The sequence below is a fragment of the Scomber japonicus genome, chromosome 5 (genome assembly GCF_027409825.1).
Source record: "Scomber japonicus isolate fScoJap1 chromosome 5, fScoJap1.pri, whole genome shotgun sequence".
Lineage (NCBI taxonomy): Eukaryota > Metazoa > Chordata > Actinopteri > Scombriformes > Scombridae > Scomber > Scomber japonicus.
Genome location: NC_070582.1, coordinates 8,610,024 through 8,628,689, shown reverse-complemented (window position 1 = coordinate 8,628,689; position 18,666 = coordinate 8,610,024). Strand labels below are relative to the sequence as shown.

The window sequence follows — 18,666 nt, the reverse complement described above, 5'->3', positions numbered from 1 at the left end:
TTACATTATCAATAAATCCTCCCCTCCTTCAATATTTCCCTTTTACTTAAAAGCAATTTTATGACAAGAAAAAACAAAACAAACTAATAAATAAACACAAACAGTTCTCATACATATACATTAAGGCTCCGACTTGATTGTAAAAAAAGGCTGATTACATAATATACATAATTTTCCAAGTTTTTGGAAATATGGCACAAAATAAATCAATAGGAACACTAAAGGACATTTTTAATAAACTGAAACTCTTCAAGAGCTTAAAACCTCAGTGTAAAACTTACCTATAAAACTGTAAGTCTTAAAAATGTCCAGATATAAAACACAAGCTGCTGGTGAGAGGAGAAAATGTCAGAGGGGAAAGTGTTGGCGGAGGAGTCTGAAAGGGACATTCATCTAACAAACCTTTGAAGCGGTTCTTAAAAAGACATCTTTCAGATCTGCCATCAAAAGCACTCCTGACAAAAAGTCTCAAAACTTCACATTTAAAACAGAGAATGAGCTGATTTGTTTCTCGCTCTGCTTGCCGAATGATGGATGGACGGATGGATGGATGATGGTGGTTCAGGGGAGCAGCCTCTTCCTGCTGTAGCTTTTCCCCGCTGTGTTTGAGCGTCTTATCGGCTGACTGAAGGGAGAGACCTCCACGTCAACATCCATCCTCCTCTCTGATGCAGCTTCATCTACAACATTTAGGAGATAAAGAGGTAGGTTAGTAAATTTATGGTTAGGGTGATGTCAGTTCTTAACCCTTTACATACTGTTCAGGGTCAAATTTGACCCTTTTGTTACATTTGAGAGCTGTAAAAACACATCATAATACATTTCTTCAATCAACTGTGAAGCACTTTAAAACTACATTAATCTGTATAAAGCTGCTATATAACTAAAGATTGACTGATTGTGATATGACTATTTGAGCCTAAATGCAATAAAAAAGGTGTAAAGTGAGGTTAAGTGTATAATATCTTCCTCCCTGACAAATTGCAGCCTCATTCTCGTCCAGATTGCGACACTTTTTTTATTTTTATTTGTGCAGTTGATACACATTTATATATGTAAATGTACAAGTTTGACCTGTGTTTATTAAAATATTTTTTGTATTGATCAAATTCTATAAAATTTTCTCCAGGACAATGAAATAGTGATTGTGAATTCATTTGTTTGCATTTAATTGATCAAACTAGAGATTAGAGGATTATTTTATTTACATTTGGAAAACAGGTTGTGTCTTTAATGAACTGTTAAATATTTAAAAACACCACTGTGCAACACAGACATTGAACATCTCACCTTTACCACGTGGAGTTCTCTTGCTAGCAGAACCGGTTCTGCCCTTGAACAACAGCGGAGAGTTAGTGAGGGCCAAAATCCCACTCGCTGTCACCGGCTTCCTCGCTTTGCTGGAGCTGGGAGGAGTCGCAACTGTTGAAAATGAAGAAGACGACAGACATGATTAAATTACTGGGACTCAAAATGGCAGAATACTTTACTTTACTTAAAAAGCTGCATTATCAACTTACTGCGTCAATGTAAGAAAAAATGAACTGTGTCTTTATTATGTAATCTCTTAAAAACTGTAATAGTTATATTTTTTATTAGAATGATCATATTCAGTTTCAAATGGTGCACTTGTCAATTGTTTTTTATGAGCCATTTGAGAGCTAGAGTTTTGACATTGGCAAAATTACTAAACATGTACACTGAATTTATGAATATTTGTGAGCTTTGTTTTATTTTATATTACTTCAAACTCACTTTTCATAACATAAAACTGCTTTAGGTTGAGGAAGACTAAGTTCTATGTCTGTCCTTGCTTGCTTGCTTGTTTTTATCCATTTATCCATCATAGTTATTTATTTACTTATTTTCAAATACATTTTTAAGTTTATTTTTTGGTTGTTATGTCGAGATGCGTGTATGTATTGTGTGTCCCTGTTTGGTTCTGATCTGTCTTGAGTGGGTTCGGGTATAGAGGATTTTTGGCATTGATGTACAACTATGTCTTTTTTCTGTTACCACTGTATGTCAATTTGCTGGAAAATCCAAATAAGAAGAGTCTCATTTTAAAGCTTATAAAGATTCATGTTGTGTTACAGACGGTGTCGGTCATTCATTGCTTACTTGACTTGACGTCTCCATTTCCAGCTGTCCACATCATTTCTTCTTCAGCGGTCTGAGGATGAGTGCACTCGGCCTGATGAGCCAGCTTCTCTATCCAGTACAAGTCTTCCCGAGGAGAGAGAGGAGACGCGTCCGCTCCGACTGGAGGCGACTGTCGTGACGTCAGAGTTAACGCTGCAGCTTTGTTGCTCGGGGGCTCGTCGGTGTCCTCCGTGTCTTGTAACCTGCTCACTCCGAGCTCTGCTTCCTCCAGCAGCTCCTCCAGCAGCGGCTCCCCCTTCAGGCAGCGATCCTTCCCTCCTCCAAACACTCCGATCTGGGCTCTCTTCCTCCGAGGCCAGCTGTTGAGGTTGTCGGGGGCAACCTTTCCGACAGGTGAGGGGGACAGGGGGATGATATCCGCAGTCACAGGAGACAGTGTGGGTCCTGCAGGATGGCGTGTGGGGGTGTAGGAGTGGCAAATGTAAGTTTGGACACTTCCACCTTTCCCGGGCGTGCTCTTGGCCGGGGTGACGTGAGTACAGAGAGATGGCGAGACGCACCCAGGATCTCTGTGTCTAGAGAACAAAGCTAAAGGGCTTTCCAGCTGAGAAGGTTTCACACCAACTAAAGGGCTCTGACCTCCCGATCGAGGACCGTCAGTGACCAAATCACCTGCGTTCATGGAGTCTGTGCGTTTGATTTTGAGTTTGGGCAGTCCCGATGTTTGCATTTCCATTTCTACTTGGTACGTCAGAGGGTTCGGTGTACTCGTACCCGTTTGCCGACTTAGCCTGGAGAGGCCTCTCGGGGTTGAAAATCGAGGAGAGTCGTTAGCGTACCCCAAACGAGCAGCAGCCTCCCTCTGTTGGCGGTCGGGGGTTTGCCGGAAACCGTAGCTTCGCCCAGATGCGCCTTGTGGTGGCACACCTGGTTTAGGAGAGGCCGCCATGTCTGACAAAAACTCTTCATTAGACTTCGAAGGCTTCCGTGAAAAGCTGATATTCATCTTGAGCCCCCCGCTAAACTGGGTCTTGACAACTGCCGCATTGACAATTTCGATACTCTCGTCGTCTGTGGTGGGGGAGTTGAAATGTGAGGATTTAAACTGCTGAGAGTCTGTGTGGGAACTCGAGTCTGTTTCGGAGGTTTGCGAGAAGTCAGCTTGTACCTCGTCTTTCGTATCAGACCGTGTGTGCTTTTCCACAAGGTCGCAGCTCTCGGCAGCAGAGTCGGATTCTGTGTTTAGTTTGGAGGGAACATTTTCATTAGACTGGGATCTTAAGTTATGTCTGGTTTTAGCACCTTGACTGGACCTCATTCTTGTTGTCAGGGACTTTGCTGGCGACTTAAGTAAACTATCTGATCCCTCTGAAACTGTACTCTGTCCTACTGGCTTAAATACTGGCTTACATGGGGATGCAATGTTTGTACTTTTGCCTGGGGTTCGTCCAGAGCGAGTCATCATTTGGTGAGTGGGACTGGGAGACTTGGTTTGAGCTGCACTGCCGAGTTTAGGTGAGAGATGATCGTCTGGAGGCGGGGTGGATTGTGAAGGAGGGTTTTCTAGTAGATTGTCACTTTTAGTGTCTTTTACAGGAGTTCTCATCCCGTTGTCAAATCCTTCAGATGACCTGTAATCTTTTTCTGGCGTCAAAAACACAGTATGTACATCTCCCGAAATCTTTGACAAACTTACGTGACAAGAAAAGTTGTGTCCTGTTGTCTTTTCTGGAGTTTTGAAAATGTCGGATGTGCTGTTGCTGCTTTTCACAGGACTGCTAAACATGTTCAGAGACCTCCGCAGTCTTGGAGAAATGCGAGATGCAAGGTGCGGCGACTCCGGCACCTTGAACGTAACGTTCTCCGCCATTCTACATTTTTGTGGAGATGGAGACCACGTGACGCTCTTTTTGGGAGTCCTGGACACTGGACTGTTGAGTAAATGTGATCCAGATGAAGAGCTACATTCACCCCCAGCTTTAACCGGAGTCCTGAGGATACCCTTCAGCTGGTTTCCTAGAGGGCTTTGTTTTGTCGGCGTCTCTACCACCAGAGTCCTTCTGGCTGGAGATCTGAAAGGACTGCCTCTCAAAGCCATACCAAGCTCATGAGAGCTGCCTGCGACGGGGCTCTCTGCAACTGAGAGAACATGCGTCCTTGTTGGGGTTTTTGGGGTTCCTGGGGTTCGAGGAGATGTGTTTCCATGACACCCACGTTTGCTGGGTGACTTTGTCGGTGTTTTATTTGGACTCTATAAAATACAAATAAACAAAGCACTTAAATTCAACTCAGGATCAACACAGATACACAATTATTAAATACACCCTATTTACACAGTGAACTGTAATTTTTTAATATTATCCAACGGAATCACATAACTTAGTCAAGTCAATAGTTTAGCATATTAAAATGAGAAGATGGAGGAATTGATTTGTGTACAGTACTGTGCAAAAGTCTGAGGCCACCATTAGATTTGTTGTTTTAGCAGTGCTATAATGACCATATGTAATTATTTCTCAGTCTCTTTATTAGAATACAACCAGTAGATACAGGAAACGTGTATGCAGTATTAAAAAACAAGAAAAACCCCTGAAAAAGCAGCTTCTCTAGGCTAAAAGTGCAGGTATTTAGTGACCTACCCTTACACTTGAGCAACAGCAGGAACCTGACTCTTAATTAATAATAATAATATTTAATAATTAATGTTAAAGTTTGTGTACATATGCATCTGTCTGTATGATGATGGTGGCCTAAGACTTTTGCACAGTACTGTATATTGTAATTAAATGGAGAGCTGAACCGATTTATAATATATTTTTAAGTCCCATGAAGTAAAATTACATTGTGAAAGTTAAAGAATCCACTTATTAAGCACATCTGCTAATGCCTGTAATGTGTTTTAATTATTCATATTATGAAGTGGAGACACACCTCAAAGACACTGGAGTCTGTAGACAGTCGTCTCCTGGAGGCCCTCGTTGACTCTCCAGAGGTAGAAGGACGAGTGGGAGAATCAGCCGCCCCGAAAAGAAGTCGCATCGGAGACCGGACAGTTTTTACATTAATGTTGCTGATTTTGCTGTCGCTGAGACTCAGCTGGGACGCAGACAGAGCCCTCTCCAGGTTTCGGGAGCGAGGTTGAGAACTTGAATAGAAGATAGTTGAGTGTCTTCGAGCAAACTTCTTTATCCTTGGGCTTCTTCTTAGGTCTGCAACAAACACAAAGCATGAGAAAGGTTATAAATCACCTTCATACAATTCAACAAAAAAAAGGTCATTAATTAAGTTACAGACATTAGCTGAATTGTATTAAAATGCAACCTTTGAAATCAAATATATATAAGAATAAGATACAAGATATATATAAAATGTATTCTAATTGTAACTACTGTCAAAAGTCATTCATAAAAATTGAGAAGTTTCTAGAAATGTTAAAGAAATAAATGAATCCAATTTGTTTTTAGCAGGATTTAGTTGTTTTTTTTTAATAATGTGAGTCATTTTATTTAAATTAAAATATTTTCTGTGCAACTGTATTTAACATTAATTTTACTGTATATAAATCAATATTGTAACAGTCAGTCCTCAAACTCCTGCTCTGCTTGCATCTCTGATTACATCACCTACTTTTCTTTGTGTAATCATAAACAAGACAAATATAGATTATAATCCATATATTCATGCACATATTTTGTGTTAAGAAAGACAAAAACAGTTCTGGTTTCAGTAAAAATACCTTCTGCTGGTTTTACTGGAGATTCTTCCACAATGCATTCCTCACTTGGGTCAGATCTCCTGAAAAATAACAGTAAATATAACTCATTTATATCATTTGGTAATGAGAGACAATGCAAAAAATGTGAGGAAATAACTTTATAAATCAATAAATAAAGCTATTCGTGAAATAAACATACCTTCCCATTTTCTGCCGATAAAGGAGCCGACTGGACACTTGTTTGTGGAGCGGTGTTTCACAAACTTTCTTTGTTATAAGTTTGTGTCTCTCTGTAAAAAAAGAATTTCCATTGAGATCATTTTAATAAAAAGACATCCAGGTAATTAAAAAATGGACGTGTGGTGAAATATAAACTCACTAAAAAATACTCTACTTAAACTTTTTCGTTTAAGATTAATCTAGTAGGGATCACTAGAATATTAAGGTTGTCTTGTTAGCTTTCCTTCCTTCTTTTCTCTCTTTTACTTTTATATTTAAATTAATTTGCTATAATAATAACAGCTTGTACCTTCAGACTGAGATCGTTTGCGTTTCACTCCTTCCACAGCGGACACAGACTGGCTCCTTGGCAGCTTGGCTTTCTTTGAGGGGGAAACAATCTCTTGGTTGAACAGGTTTCTCCTCACCTTGGTCACCTCTGTGGACAATCAAAACAAGGTCTCCATTTAGGACTCGAGTATCAACACGGTGATGCTTACTGCACACCTCCTTATGTAGGCTTTTGCTTCAAAACTAATTTTAAGGTGTCAAATTGGTATCATATAAGACTCCACCCAAAATCTATCTTTAGAGAATGACTCTTCCTCCCCTACGAGAGTCTGTAGTTTGCTTGCAGTCAGTAACAAAGTCTTTCCCTCTTCAAAAGGCCCATCAGAAGTCGTATATTTAGCCACATTATCACAGAACTATGACTAATTGAAACATACTGAGCAAACCCAGAGACAGCAGGGGAGTGAGTGAGTTAAGTCACTTCAGAATTAAAAAACTACAAACTTTTAAAAGTGTATGATCAAAAAGTAGATTTTCGGGTTGAGCAGCCAAAGGTTTCATACTGGGGGTTTTTGATCAAGTTGAATGTAAAACAGAACATACCTTGTGTTTCTTGTTTCTGAGGTTGTGGCTCTTCAACACGCTTCTCCAAAGCAACACACACCTTTGACACCTTTGATTTTGACTGATGAAAACAAAACAAAAAAATCACATGTCAACTTGGAATAATGTGCAGCAGGTCAAAATGCAAACATTAGAGACTTTATGAAAATACTAGTTATTCAAGATTTCATTGTAACCCAAATGAGATTTTAAGACTGATTCATTCTCTTTGATCATCTTACAGTTCTTGTATTCTTTTTAGGTATCTCTATTTGTCGTAGACTCTGCGATGATTCAGTCATGCTGCGATGACGAGTCAGCATCCCACTCCTAAAAAAAAAAAGACAATACTTTAATTCTGCACAAAACACATCCATGATACAATTGCTATAAATTCTAGTGAGAAAGCAAACATTCAATGAGCAAAATCTGTCATTATCTTCACTGAAATGTCATTTTCTTGTTAAAGTGTTTCATAGTTTTCACTTCCAGCCCAAAAAACATGTCTCTTGTGTCTTTTCAGCTAACATAAAGCCTCCCCCTCACCTCCTCTTTTTGGCTGAGCGATTTCTCAGGTCCTGCAGACGATCTTTGCCATCTGAAACCAGGCTGTGTGTGGAAAGGGGAGGCGAGGAGGCCGAAGGAGAAAGGCTGTCCTTGGCAACGGACTCGTCACTGAAGAAGTCAGCAGGCAGAACAGCCACCAAGGCCTCGGGGAGCTGAGTGCCAAGACTGTGGTAGATATCCGCGAGCACCCTGGGGACAGCTGTTAGGAACCTGGCAGGACACAGAAAGGGCTTTTGTTAAAAATCTGTGCTTCCCCCATTACAACTCAATATGGAGGCTGTGATACAAACAGCTGGCATTTCAAACTTGGCATTTTTCATCAGTTGTGTTTTTAACAAGATTATCAGCCTACAGTCATGCTAGCAGCTCAGTGAGGCTGTATTGGACACAGCAGCAACCTAACTTACAACTTAGTTTACTGTGTTATCCTTGCTTATTTAAATTAAACACAAAGTACAGGATTGGTGATAGTTAGTTTAGTCATAAACCAGTTTGACCTGATGATGGCGCTAGATGAAAACTTGAGGCATCACCAAACTTCACTACAGTTCACACAGAGGGGAGCATGAATGCCTACACCAAAGTTCATAGCAATCCAATAACTGCTAAGACATTTCACTTAAAAGCTTAATGTCAGCCGCATGGTGGAGATACAGTTCTGTGCAAAGGTCTGGACACACATTGACAAATAACATATGTTGGTGGGTTTTTATTTTATTTTATTCAACATTTTTTATTCAGCATCTCTGGGATAAGGAAAAGAAAACCCACTATTTCAAGTGAAAATCAGGGAATCACTTATTTTATTACGATTCACTGTCTGGGAACTATGAATGTCTTACTTCATGTCAATAGTTGTTGAGATATTTAACTCTGGACCAAATGGTGAACTGACTGACAGACTGACAGACTGCCAGATTGCCGTCCCTGCAGCCACATGGTGCGAACATCAGTAAAAGATTTAAGGCGATCGTGCAGCAAGGTGTTTTGGCAAATTAAGGTAACACTGCAGAAAACTCAAAATCATGAATTTGTAACTAAAAGTAACACTGTAATACTGCTGATGGCCTTACAATCAGCTCCTACAACTACTATTAATCAATCTAACCAATCTTCTGGGGGACACACACACACACAAAAAAAGTACCAAAGTACTTACCCTGGGAGGACCTCGTCTTGAAGGAACCTTGCAAGGCAAACTGGGTCTTTTGTTAGCGAGATAATCCTCAGCATTTCAGCCACCTGAGGAGCAGAAGTTTGAATTTATTTGGTTTTTTCTCTATTGTGGAGTCAGTGGAGATAAATACAGACATAAACCAGTTTCAAATTGTAAATAAGAATCTTTCAATTAAATCTAAAATGTGTTAGTTTGTGGTGATTTACTTGAGGAATCAATTTATCATGGTCATTTCCCAATCAGATGAATACTATGCTTCATTTTGTTTAGTATGCCAGTCAAAGAAAATGCACAAAAACAACCAGCCAAATATAGTTTAAGAGCATCTTTGTATGAAAAGAGCAACAGTGCTAACTTTAAGAATAAACTATCTTTGCTATCACGTAAAAGCAGAGCAGTAATAAATAGTGAGCATCCTACCTCCTCTGCCATCTGATCAGCATCCAGTGAGTCAGCCTGCTCTGGAGAGGAGAACAGTCTGCACAGCTCCAGTCTCAACAACGCCTGTATCTGACACCTACAGGAGACAACTTGTGTTACTGACATCCAAAGATAACCTGACCTGACCGTGGAGTAAAATTACTTTATTAACCTTCATTTATCAACCAGTGTAAAAACACATGCATATCTGGGAAGGAGTCAGGGGGTTAATTGGCTGATCCATACACTCAGTTTGAAAGAGATAATAGAAAGCACTCACTCTCTAACTTTGCTCTCAACATCAGCGGCTGTGCCATAGAGCTGCCTGATTGATTTGCTGGTCTTGAGGAGGTGCTGCTGGACAAACTGTGAAGTTTTCACCTGTAAAAACAGACATCAAATGTTACACGTTATTGTAAATGTAATAAATTCTCCTGAGCTTATAAATGTAAACGGTGCAATCTGGCAATCTACAAAAATGTACTAACTGACACCACGATATGTGGTATCTTCAATTGTGTAGCATAATCATCTATCAATTAACGCACGATTAGATAAGAATAACTAGTCATGAAAAGCTCTTCTGAGTTTCACCTCTGGGTCGGATTCTGCCATTAGGAAGGTTTTCACAGCAGACAGGAGCTGCTGGGAACCAGTGATGAGGGACGAGTCTCTCTCTGCTATGGTCTTCTCATAACTGGATTTCAGATGGGAGAGCAGCTCTGCCTCACTGGTGAAGCCTGAGCAAAGGGAGAAGATACATCATGTGAGTTGTTACCATGTTAAAATTACTGAATCACTCACTTTATCAATAAGCATTTAGAGAGTTTTGTCTCTCTGGGCTTTAAAACATAATGTAGATTCTTATTTTATGTTTGTTTGCGTCTCCTTGGAGTTGAAAGGAAAGGCAGCTTTATCTAGACAGTGCATTTCATACATAGAAGAAACAAAATATTAAAACAGTAAAAATTGGAAACTTTAAAACATACAATTAAAAACAAAAACTTAAAATAGTACAGAAAAATAACAGACTAAAATAGAGCATAAAGTATAAGACTGCAGCATAAAATAATGATTTGTATTACAATTATTAAAAAGAACATACGTAGTGCAAATTAAAAAAGAGCTCAAACATCAGCACACAAAAAGAGAACATTTTTAACCTGGATTTAAAAATGTTCACTCTTAAAAAGGTCCAAAATGTTGTAGAATAACAGTGTCATAACATTTTGACGGGGACACTCACTGATGGCGTTGGCTCCTCCAGATTTGTTTCTGTCACTCGTCCGTTTCTTCCCCTGTCTGTCCGACCCCTTGACCTCCGCCCCCTGCTGCTCGGCCTCGGCCTGGTCCTTCTGGGCTTTCACGTTGAGCCGCGCTACATTCAGCATCTGCAAGGAGCGGCTCATCGTCTTCATCTTCTGTTTCACTGGGGTGCGCTGGGCGCCACCTGCAGGTAAAGAGGGAAAATTACATCAAGAAAAATTAATTCATGATGCTCCATCTGTTATTTTGAAAAAGAAATACAGGAATGTTTTTCTCCCATTTTCTCACAATTAAAAAACAAGTTAACTTTATTGCTGCATTAGAGGGAGTCCATACTTTTCTGAATGTCATGACCATCACAGAAACAGTTAAAATATGCATTAAACTTTCATACGTTTCTTGCCCGTCTTTTTGTCTGCACCCTGGGACGTCTGATACAGTTCGGACAGATCACTGATCAGCTCCTGCTGTAAGACAGACTCCTCCTCTTCTCTCTGATCTGGCGCTGCATGCAGCAACCTGTTCAACGATACACAAAATACAACATCAGGACCATAGCAGTCACCGTTTTGTGACAAGACTGAGTATATTACACAGTAGGTTTCCTTTTATTAGTCTTGTAAATCTTTATAAAACTCCTGCTTAGTACAATACAGTCATTAAAAGATTGTGAAATTAAATGCCCATACCTCAACGACTCCATTAAATGGGGGCTGACTCCTGACTGATCCGACTGAGGGAACCAACTCTCCAACACGCCTGTTGTCAGTGGATAATGACCGAGTTCCTGCTGGGCCCACTCTGGAACAGGATGGCTGATTGGCTGATCTGAGGAATAAAGGAAAAAAACACAATAAAAAGCTGGCTATACAATCCTACATGCATTTGCAAAAATAAAGCACCATCAAACATGTAGTAGTTTTGGTGTCTTATCTGCAATTTTAATAAGGCATGCACATAGATCAGGACCATAAATATGTGAATATGTAAGTAACAGTAACAGTTGTCATGGTCACAGTCACACAATTGGCTGCCAAATGTCATGAATTCCGGTCTTATCGAATATAAGCAGAAAAAAGGAAGAGACAAGAGAAGAAAAGTGAAGGAGAAGACACAATAAACACAGAACATCGGAAAAGATTTGGTGTACTGCTGATAATGAGGAAATCTTGTGTTAAGACTATCATAGATAATGAATTATAAACCTCATTCCTGAAGAATGTTAGTTTAGTTTCTGTCTGTGTTTTTGTGAACCCAAATTAACTGAAACCAACACCAAGCTCAGTGCATAGTTTGGTGAAAGACCAGACAATCAGGCAGAGTTTCTAACACTATGAAAACGTTCCAGGAGATGCTGTCGGAAAATGTGTGCGGTTATCTCCTTATTTAAAGAACATTGTGTCTTCTTCCTCTCTATGACCGCAGGCTTCAAGCGTGGCCATTCTGGACAACTATTAACAATTTTATATCCTTCCTCAAGACCTTTTGATAGTCTTTGTCAGAATCATGTGGGTGCTCTTTCTCCTATTACTACTCTATCCTTACCATCGATACCGTCACCGTCCTCCTCCATGATGTCGTACACTACTCCCAGAACGCTGCTCACGACATCTGGCAAGTCAGAGGAGGTTTCAGCTGCGGCCGGGGCAACGATGTCAGCAGTGAGGAGCTGGTCGTTTTGAGTGATCCGAGGCTGGAGGACGGTGAGCAGAGCAGTAAAGTGTGACAAGGGGGAGAGGACCGCTGAGGAGACCAGGCCGCTGTCACTCACCTCAGCAAACTAGAGGAACAAGCAAAAGATGGGGAAAAAGTAGAAGTATTTATGTTATGATGCAGCAATCATGGACCCCAGGAAGAGTAGCTGTTGCCTCGGTAACAGCTAATGGGGATCCAAATAAACTAAGCTAAAACTAAACTAATTCACTCAACTGATGCATTCAAAATATTTGATTTAGGGAACAATCTAACTTTAGTCACATTTTTAGATATTGGTGCAAGTGAGAGTTATTTGAAGAAAAGTGTGGTGTACTATCTCACTTTCAACCTGCCTTGTCTACTTTCCATATTTGGAAGAGAGTGCTGCCCGTTTTTCAAAGTGAGAAACAGATATGTGCCTTTTTCTGAAATTAATTTCTCTGTGTTGAATGTCAGCTCAAATCTGACAGCTTAAAAAAAACAGTGACTGTTTCTAACATTTACAATTAATATTTATGACATCTGAAAAATGTATAAATATAATAGTATCATATAAACTAATATGTTGTTGGTGGGTGGATCCTGCTTAAAATAGCACCGCTGTGTTGGGACGTCTCACCATGTGCAGAGCATGAGCAGAGAGCTCCATGAGGAGATGCTGGAAGGCAGCAGCAGCTTCTTGGTCACTGCTGCTGGAGCACTGGAGCACCCATGACTCTGTGGAGGTCTGTGTCAGTGATGAGGCGTCCCAGCCCTGAAGCACTCCTTTCAGACAGACTTCCACGGACTCTGAGAGAAGCCTCTGTCTGCGAGACACTGGCTCCACCATTACAGCACAGCTCTGTGTCACATCGCCTGGGTGGGTGAAGAGCAACACAAGTGAATAATGGCTCTTCGTTCCGTCAACACTAGTGTTTAATCACGGTCCTGTTGTGTTTTGCTCACGTTATCAAATTTAGTGGCTAAAAAAAATATGAGACATTTTTATGAAGCCCAGTACAGTATTTAAACAATAGATCACATGGACCATTATAAAAGCTGGACTTTTTCAAGTATGTTGAGTCTAGCAGCAGTTTGTGCCTCTCGTGATGCCAAGCAATTGGGTCACATCAGTTTCTTAAAAAAAAAAATTAGACAGCAATGTTTGGAAATCTTGCAAGACTGTTTAAAAACACTGTTGTGACGTATTTTCAGAATCCTAAAATGCTCTTCGCCATTTTTGTTTTGATTCAGAAGCAGAGGTGCCATTTGGAAGACGGACTAAAAATCGTTTATCATTCAGAGGACAGAATATTTTTTATATGCAGATGGTTAAAAAAGTCTTTCAAGGAAGCTGAAAATACCTTCAGAACAATGATAAGTGTTTATAAATGACTTTATTAGTTATTCAAACATAACCAGCTAAATATCTTTTAGTGGAACAACTGGTGTGACCTGCTGATACATAAGAGACACAAGCTGAGGCTAGTTTGAGTCATGTGTGTCTAATGGATCATACCAGACGTTACTAAAGGTTCTCTTGAATGTTACCAACCTTGCTCCAACTGCACAACTCCCGTGGTGACAGGGAAAGCCATGCGGTGCAGCCTTTCAGATGACAGCAGGTATTCGATGCCGGATCTGAACGTAAAGCTCTCTCTCCTGAAGCTGGAGTCTGATTTCTGAGCGCAGCAGAGGTTCAGCAGGGCGACCACAGGGATCACTTTGCCACCCATCTGCGCCAGGACCTCGGAAAGCTTGTTGGAGCCGAGGTGGTCCTCACATTTCATGACCTGCGATAAATGGTCAGAGATGTTTGTATAAAAGAGACTGAGAGGTTATGGACAAAACAAGACATTTAAGGTTGCACAGTGGGCTTTGAGTGACAATTACTGACATTTTATGGACAAAATGACTCATTAATTAATCCAGAAAATAATCAACATGATTGATGACAATAAAAATAATTGCTAATTTCAGTCCTTAATGGTATGTCAGTGGCCTCTATATATTGTGATGCATTTTAAATGTGTTTTTATGGTCTTTAAATGCAGTTATGTAATGTTCTTTATAAAAACAATAGTTGTATGACATATTTGTACAGGTTACACTCGTTTGTTCGTAGATGGCTTATGGTAACTCTTCCTTGAATGCTGCGGTACTACATGCTGTACTCACCTGTACATGAGACCTGCTGTCAATCCAGTGCAGCACAACTTGTCTCTGAACCAGCATGTCGTGAAGACCCCTGGATATAATGTGCTCCGATACATCTGTAGCAGGAACGCCATGCTTTCTCAAAGAGAGGTAGTTCATGAGTTGTGACTCTGTTTGAGGACACTCTGACACAACAAACACCACATTCCTCCCGTTGCTTGTTAAAAAATCATCCTCCTGTGAAACAACACTGGGCTTTCCAGGCCGGCTGGACTTTCTGGGCCTCAGGGAGAGTTTAGTAGGAGAGGTGATGTCCGGTCTGTCCCACTGGAAGTCCAGCAGGGTTTCTTTGAGTGCGTTTTGAACTGATGTAGATTGATTGCATTGCTGCTGCTGCTGCTTCTTCTTCTGCTGAGAGCTGCACAGTTTATCCTTTATGTCAAACTTGGAGTCAAACTCTATTTCAAAGTCCTCAAATGTTTTGTGGAGAAGCTCCTTGAAGTCTGATCCTCTAGACATGAAGCTGGCATTGCGAGTAGTCTTACCTTGGAAGACACAACATCAAAAGACAAAAGACTTTAAAAGAAGGAGAATTAAAAGCAGTATTTATGTAATAATGCTGCAATCCACTGAGCTTTCATACTGTTTAAGGTCAACTCTGACCCAGTTTTACATTTAAATAGCTGTTAAAACACCTTGGACACATTTCTTTAAGCCAGACTTTTCCTAATGTAACCCAAAACATACAAAATGGAAATAAAATACATCATTTTTGTGTGTGTGTGTGTGTGTGTGTGTTTTGATACGCATTTTTATGTCCTCTCCCAGAACATTTTTAACAGAGTAGATGTCATTTCCTGTATTCTGGTGCCTTTTAACAGGTGTTTTAACACTTTGGTCTCACTAAATGATGGGTGTCTTATAATAATTACAAGGAAGTGTTTCGCCCCACATCACATATTAGAAGATATTAAAAGGCTAAAAGTATAGAAATGGATGATTAGTATATTCATATTAAATGAATCTACTGATTTTTGACATGGTAAACGTGGGGGGTCCAAGTTCATGCAGCCTGTTTTATATCCGTTATCTTTGATATCAGATCGGCTAGTCCCTATTTTTGAGAGTTACACATTGAAATAGGTAGTGTTTTCTTTTTGTTTTTCTCTCATTTTCATTATCATTTTTTGGTGGGTAGCTTAATTTAATGTGGGATTTTATGTAGGATAAGCTTTATGCTTCTGCCTATTATGTTATTTAGAATCTGTTTACTTATTGTATACTGTAACTACTATTCTGTTTGTTGTGTTGTGATGACTGAATAAACACAACTACTACTACTACTACTACTACTAATTCAAAACTTTTCCAAAAACATTCACCTAATCCCAAACCAGTTCCAGGCCTGGAAAACAGTTTTTCTAATTGCATAACTTTTCCAGGAATTTCATGACCGTGGGAACTCTGTAACTCTCAGTTAATGAACCAACAATACAAAATGACACTAAGTTTAGACTGATAACACTGAGATCCCTCTACCTACTACCCTTCTCTTGATATGTAGCTGGCATTGCGAGTAGTCTTACCTTGGAAGAATTTATAACCCCAGCGCAGTTTCTCAAATCCATACTTGTAGCCGAAATGCAGCAATATTTGTAGTAATCCTCGTTTCAATAGATGGTTTCTGACTTCCAGCTGATCGACAGACTCGTGATCTCCATAATCCACGTCGATAACAAACACCAAGTTGTGTAAAGCCATGCCGTCCCTCAGCGATGAGCCATGAAAACAGGTCAAGCCTCGATCAAATGTTATTCACTACTAGACGAGTAAACGTGTGCTGACCTGCTGACGGGGTCGTTCATTGTGTGTGTGCACAGAGACGCCATTTACACTCACTGGCATTAGCTGTCTTCATGTTCCTCGGCTAACACACATTAGCTTCACTTAAGTGTGACATAAGTTGAACGCTTGTCGTCGTTTTAAAATAACTTGGCACATCCGATATATTTAAAGAGATACGCTAAAGCTTAGTGGCTGTTACTAAATGCTTCTTAAAGTTTTAAAACAGTGTTATTCTCATACCCTAAACTCTTCTTTAATCGCCATTTTCTCCTAGCCGTACGTCCCTTAACCGTTCGCGCTCCTTGAACGAGAACCCGCCCACTGCTGGGATTGGTCGTATCCCATGGCAACAACAACGTCATTGGTTCAAATATAAGGCGTGAACTAAGCCTGATTGGCTACAGGTCCGCATGATAACTTTTCATTGGTCAAATATGCCGTCAATCAAATCTGAAGCAAACTTGTAGTAGTCGACGAAACATGACACGTAAACAGGGCAACGCGGTGATTGGCAGGCAGCGCTTGCATTTAACTTTTAAACAGCTAATTTATTTTTTATATTAAGTCTCTATATTAAATTGCATAATATTGCAAAGAATGGGATTCCGCTTTTTCCATAACCATGGATTTCTTGTACCTTACCCTAGTTACACACAAAAATGAATGGACACTGATAGGTAATATACATATTTACATATAAGATAAGCTCCCCTCCAGACATTTGTTATTACATACACAAATACTCTGAACATAATCAGGGGCAATTTTTTCTTTTTAGGAGTGCTCTAGCACCCCTAAAATTTGATCTCAGCAGCCCTGAATATAGTATTGTTTTCTTTTTTTTTTTTTACATTAGGAGCTGAGCCCCCCTAAAGGTCTGATCCTACAATCGTCCCTGAACACAATGTTTGTCTGATATGGTCTTTCCCAAGAAAATTATTACTTAGAATAATTATTACTTTAAGATCCTTTAATAGCATGTAGTCCTTCACTCCCATTAAAAAAAAAACAACCCAGAATCAATGCAAATGCAAATATATTTAATTTAAAAAGTTGTCTCCTACTTAACTGAAAAGTGCAGCAGCCTCAAATGTCCACATCATCACACTTGTGTAAATTGAATATTAGACCAAGATTGGCATCCAAACTAGTTGTGATGTCACAAATCCTATTCATGAGCCCACCCCCTAAAAATCAGATTGTCAATAAGCACAGAGAAACTTTCCACTTTCAACAGTTGAATGTGAAAGCTGCGTTCCTCTGTCAAATTCTGCATATTCTGCACAATGAAGCCCAAACATCAAACTCTTGAAAAACACATTTGAATGAAGAAGGACTTTAAAGATAAAGAAAAAAAGATACTCTGATTTGAATACAATATGTGTGCACTGGAGGCTTCACATTACCACATCACGTTTGTACAAGTTGAATATTGGACCACGATTGGCTCCAAACTAGTCGTGATGTCATAAATCAAGCTTGTAACTAACGTAAACTGAGATTTAAGGTGAATTAAACTTTCCACCTTGAGCGAAAACAGTGGTCGAGTGTTAAACTTTGGACACACATCATCCTGATCAGTGACCATTAAACATCCAACCAAACAAGAAATAAAAAACACATCCTTGACTGGAAAGTAACTTTAAACAAACAAAGGTTGAAATACACACATTACAAGTTTACAAGTGTACTGAACAATACAGCATGGTAAAATTACAGAATATCTTATTATTAACATTTGAATGAAAAATTTAACTGAATTTGAAGTTTTTGAAGTTCCAAAAAGACACAGTGGGGCAGACCATAATGCAAATTGCCAGACTATTAGATTATCAAATAAATTAGGTATGGGAAAATAAGATAAGCTTACCATTGCAGAAATGTTGGATAAATTTGATTTGTCAGCGTGTGATTGTATGTTGTAAACAAAATCAAAAATAGGCAAAGGACTCAGACGCTGAGTTTTTTTTTCTTCTTTTTTATCATGTTGGTCCAGCAATGATTACTTGCTCCTGTGTGCCAAGTTAAGCACTAAGAAGGAGAGCTTGGCATTCTCAACCATTCTGTCTTTCACTGCCTAAAATGGAAAAACTCTCATTCAGAACAAGATTTGGCTTTGATCTGGAGGTCTGGGTTGTCTCATTGGTTTTCAATGTTCCCTCAAGTTTAAAGCAGAGTAGAGTGTGCCGAGTGTGTCTGCACAACAGAAAAATGCCCATATAATGCAATCCTCAGTGTTGGTCTGTATCAATTCAAATATGCATATATTGACACAGGTGGTATTTTGACATCTTGAGATTTGTCCACTTTGGTAGACAATGCATAATTATAAACCGACCGTGTATGATTTAATTAAAGATCATCATTCAGTGACATATCTAAGAATCTTTTCAAAATGTGCTAATAAATGATATGAAAAGTATAATCTTATATATATATATATACTGCTCATATCTGCATAATAACAGGTGCACCTGCAGCTGTCCTCATTAAAATCTTGCAAAAAGCAAAAAGCCAAATCATTAAATCATGCACAGTACAATCCTTAAATGCATGAACCTGGTTTATCAGTTTTTCAGACAGACGGGGTGAGTGAGCATGTTTCTCCTTCATCCTGGGTCTGGAGGAC

At 39.6% G+C, this 18,666-nt stretch overlaps 1 protein-coding gene across 1 annotated transcript; it reads right to left on the bottom strand.

Annotated features, from left to right (window-relative positions):
* Positions 1-218: 218 nt before the first annotated feature.
* On the bottom strand, positions 219-16,046 carry ticrr (TopBP1-interacting, checkpoint, and replication regulator). Its single transcript, XM_053318547.1, has 23 exons — positions 15,779-16,046; positions 14,214-14,737; positions 13,591-13,828; positions 12,676-12,911; positions 11,907-12,141; positions 11,051-11,189; positions 10,756-10,880; positions 10,342-10,545; positions 9,690-9,835; positions 9,376-9,476; positions 9,096-9,192; positions 8,658-8,740; positions 7,478-7,708; positions 7,174-7,261; positions 6,932-7,013; positions 6,348-6,476; positions 6,018-6,108; positions 5,840-5,898; positions 5,035-5,312; positions 3,460-4,354; positions 2,122-3,276; positions 1,291-1,422; positions 219-680 (listed from the first exon to the last, which is right to left on the bottom strand). Exons 1-23 carry the CDS (start codon positions 15,951-15,953, stop codon positions 562-564), a joined length of 5,562 nt encoding a protein of 1,853 aa, XP_053174522.1. The 5' UTR covers positions 15,954-16,046; the 3' UTR covers positions 219-561.
* Positions 16,047-18,666: the final 2,620 nt, after the last annotated feature.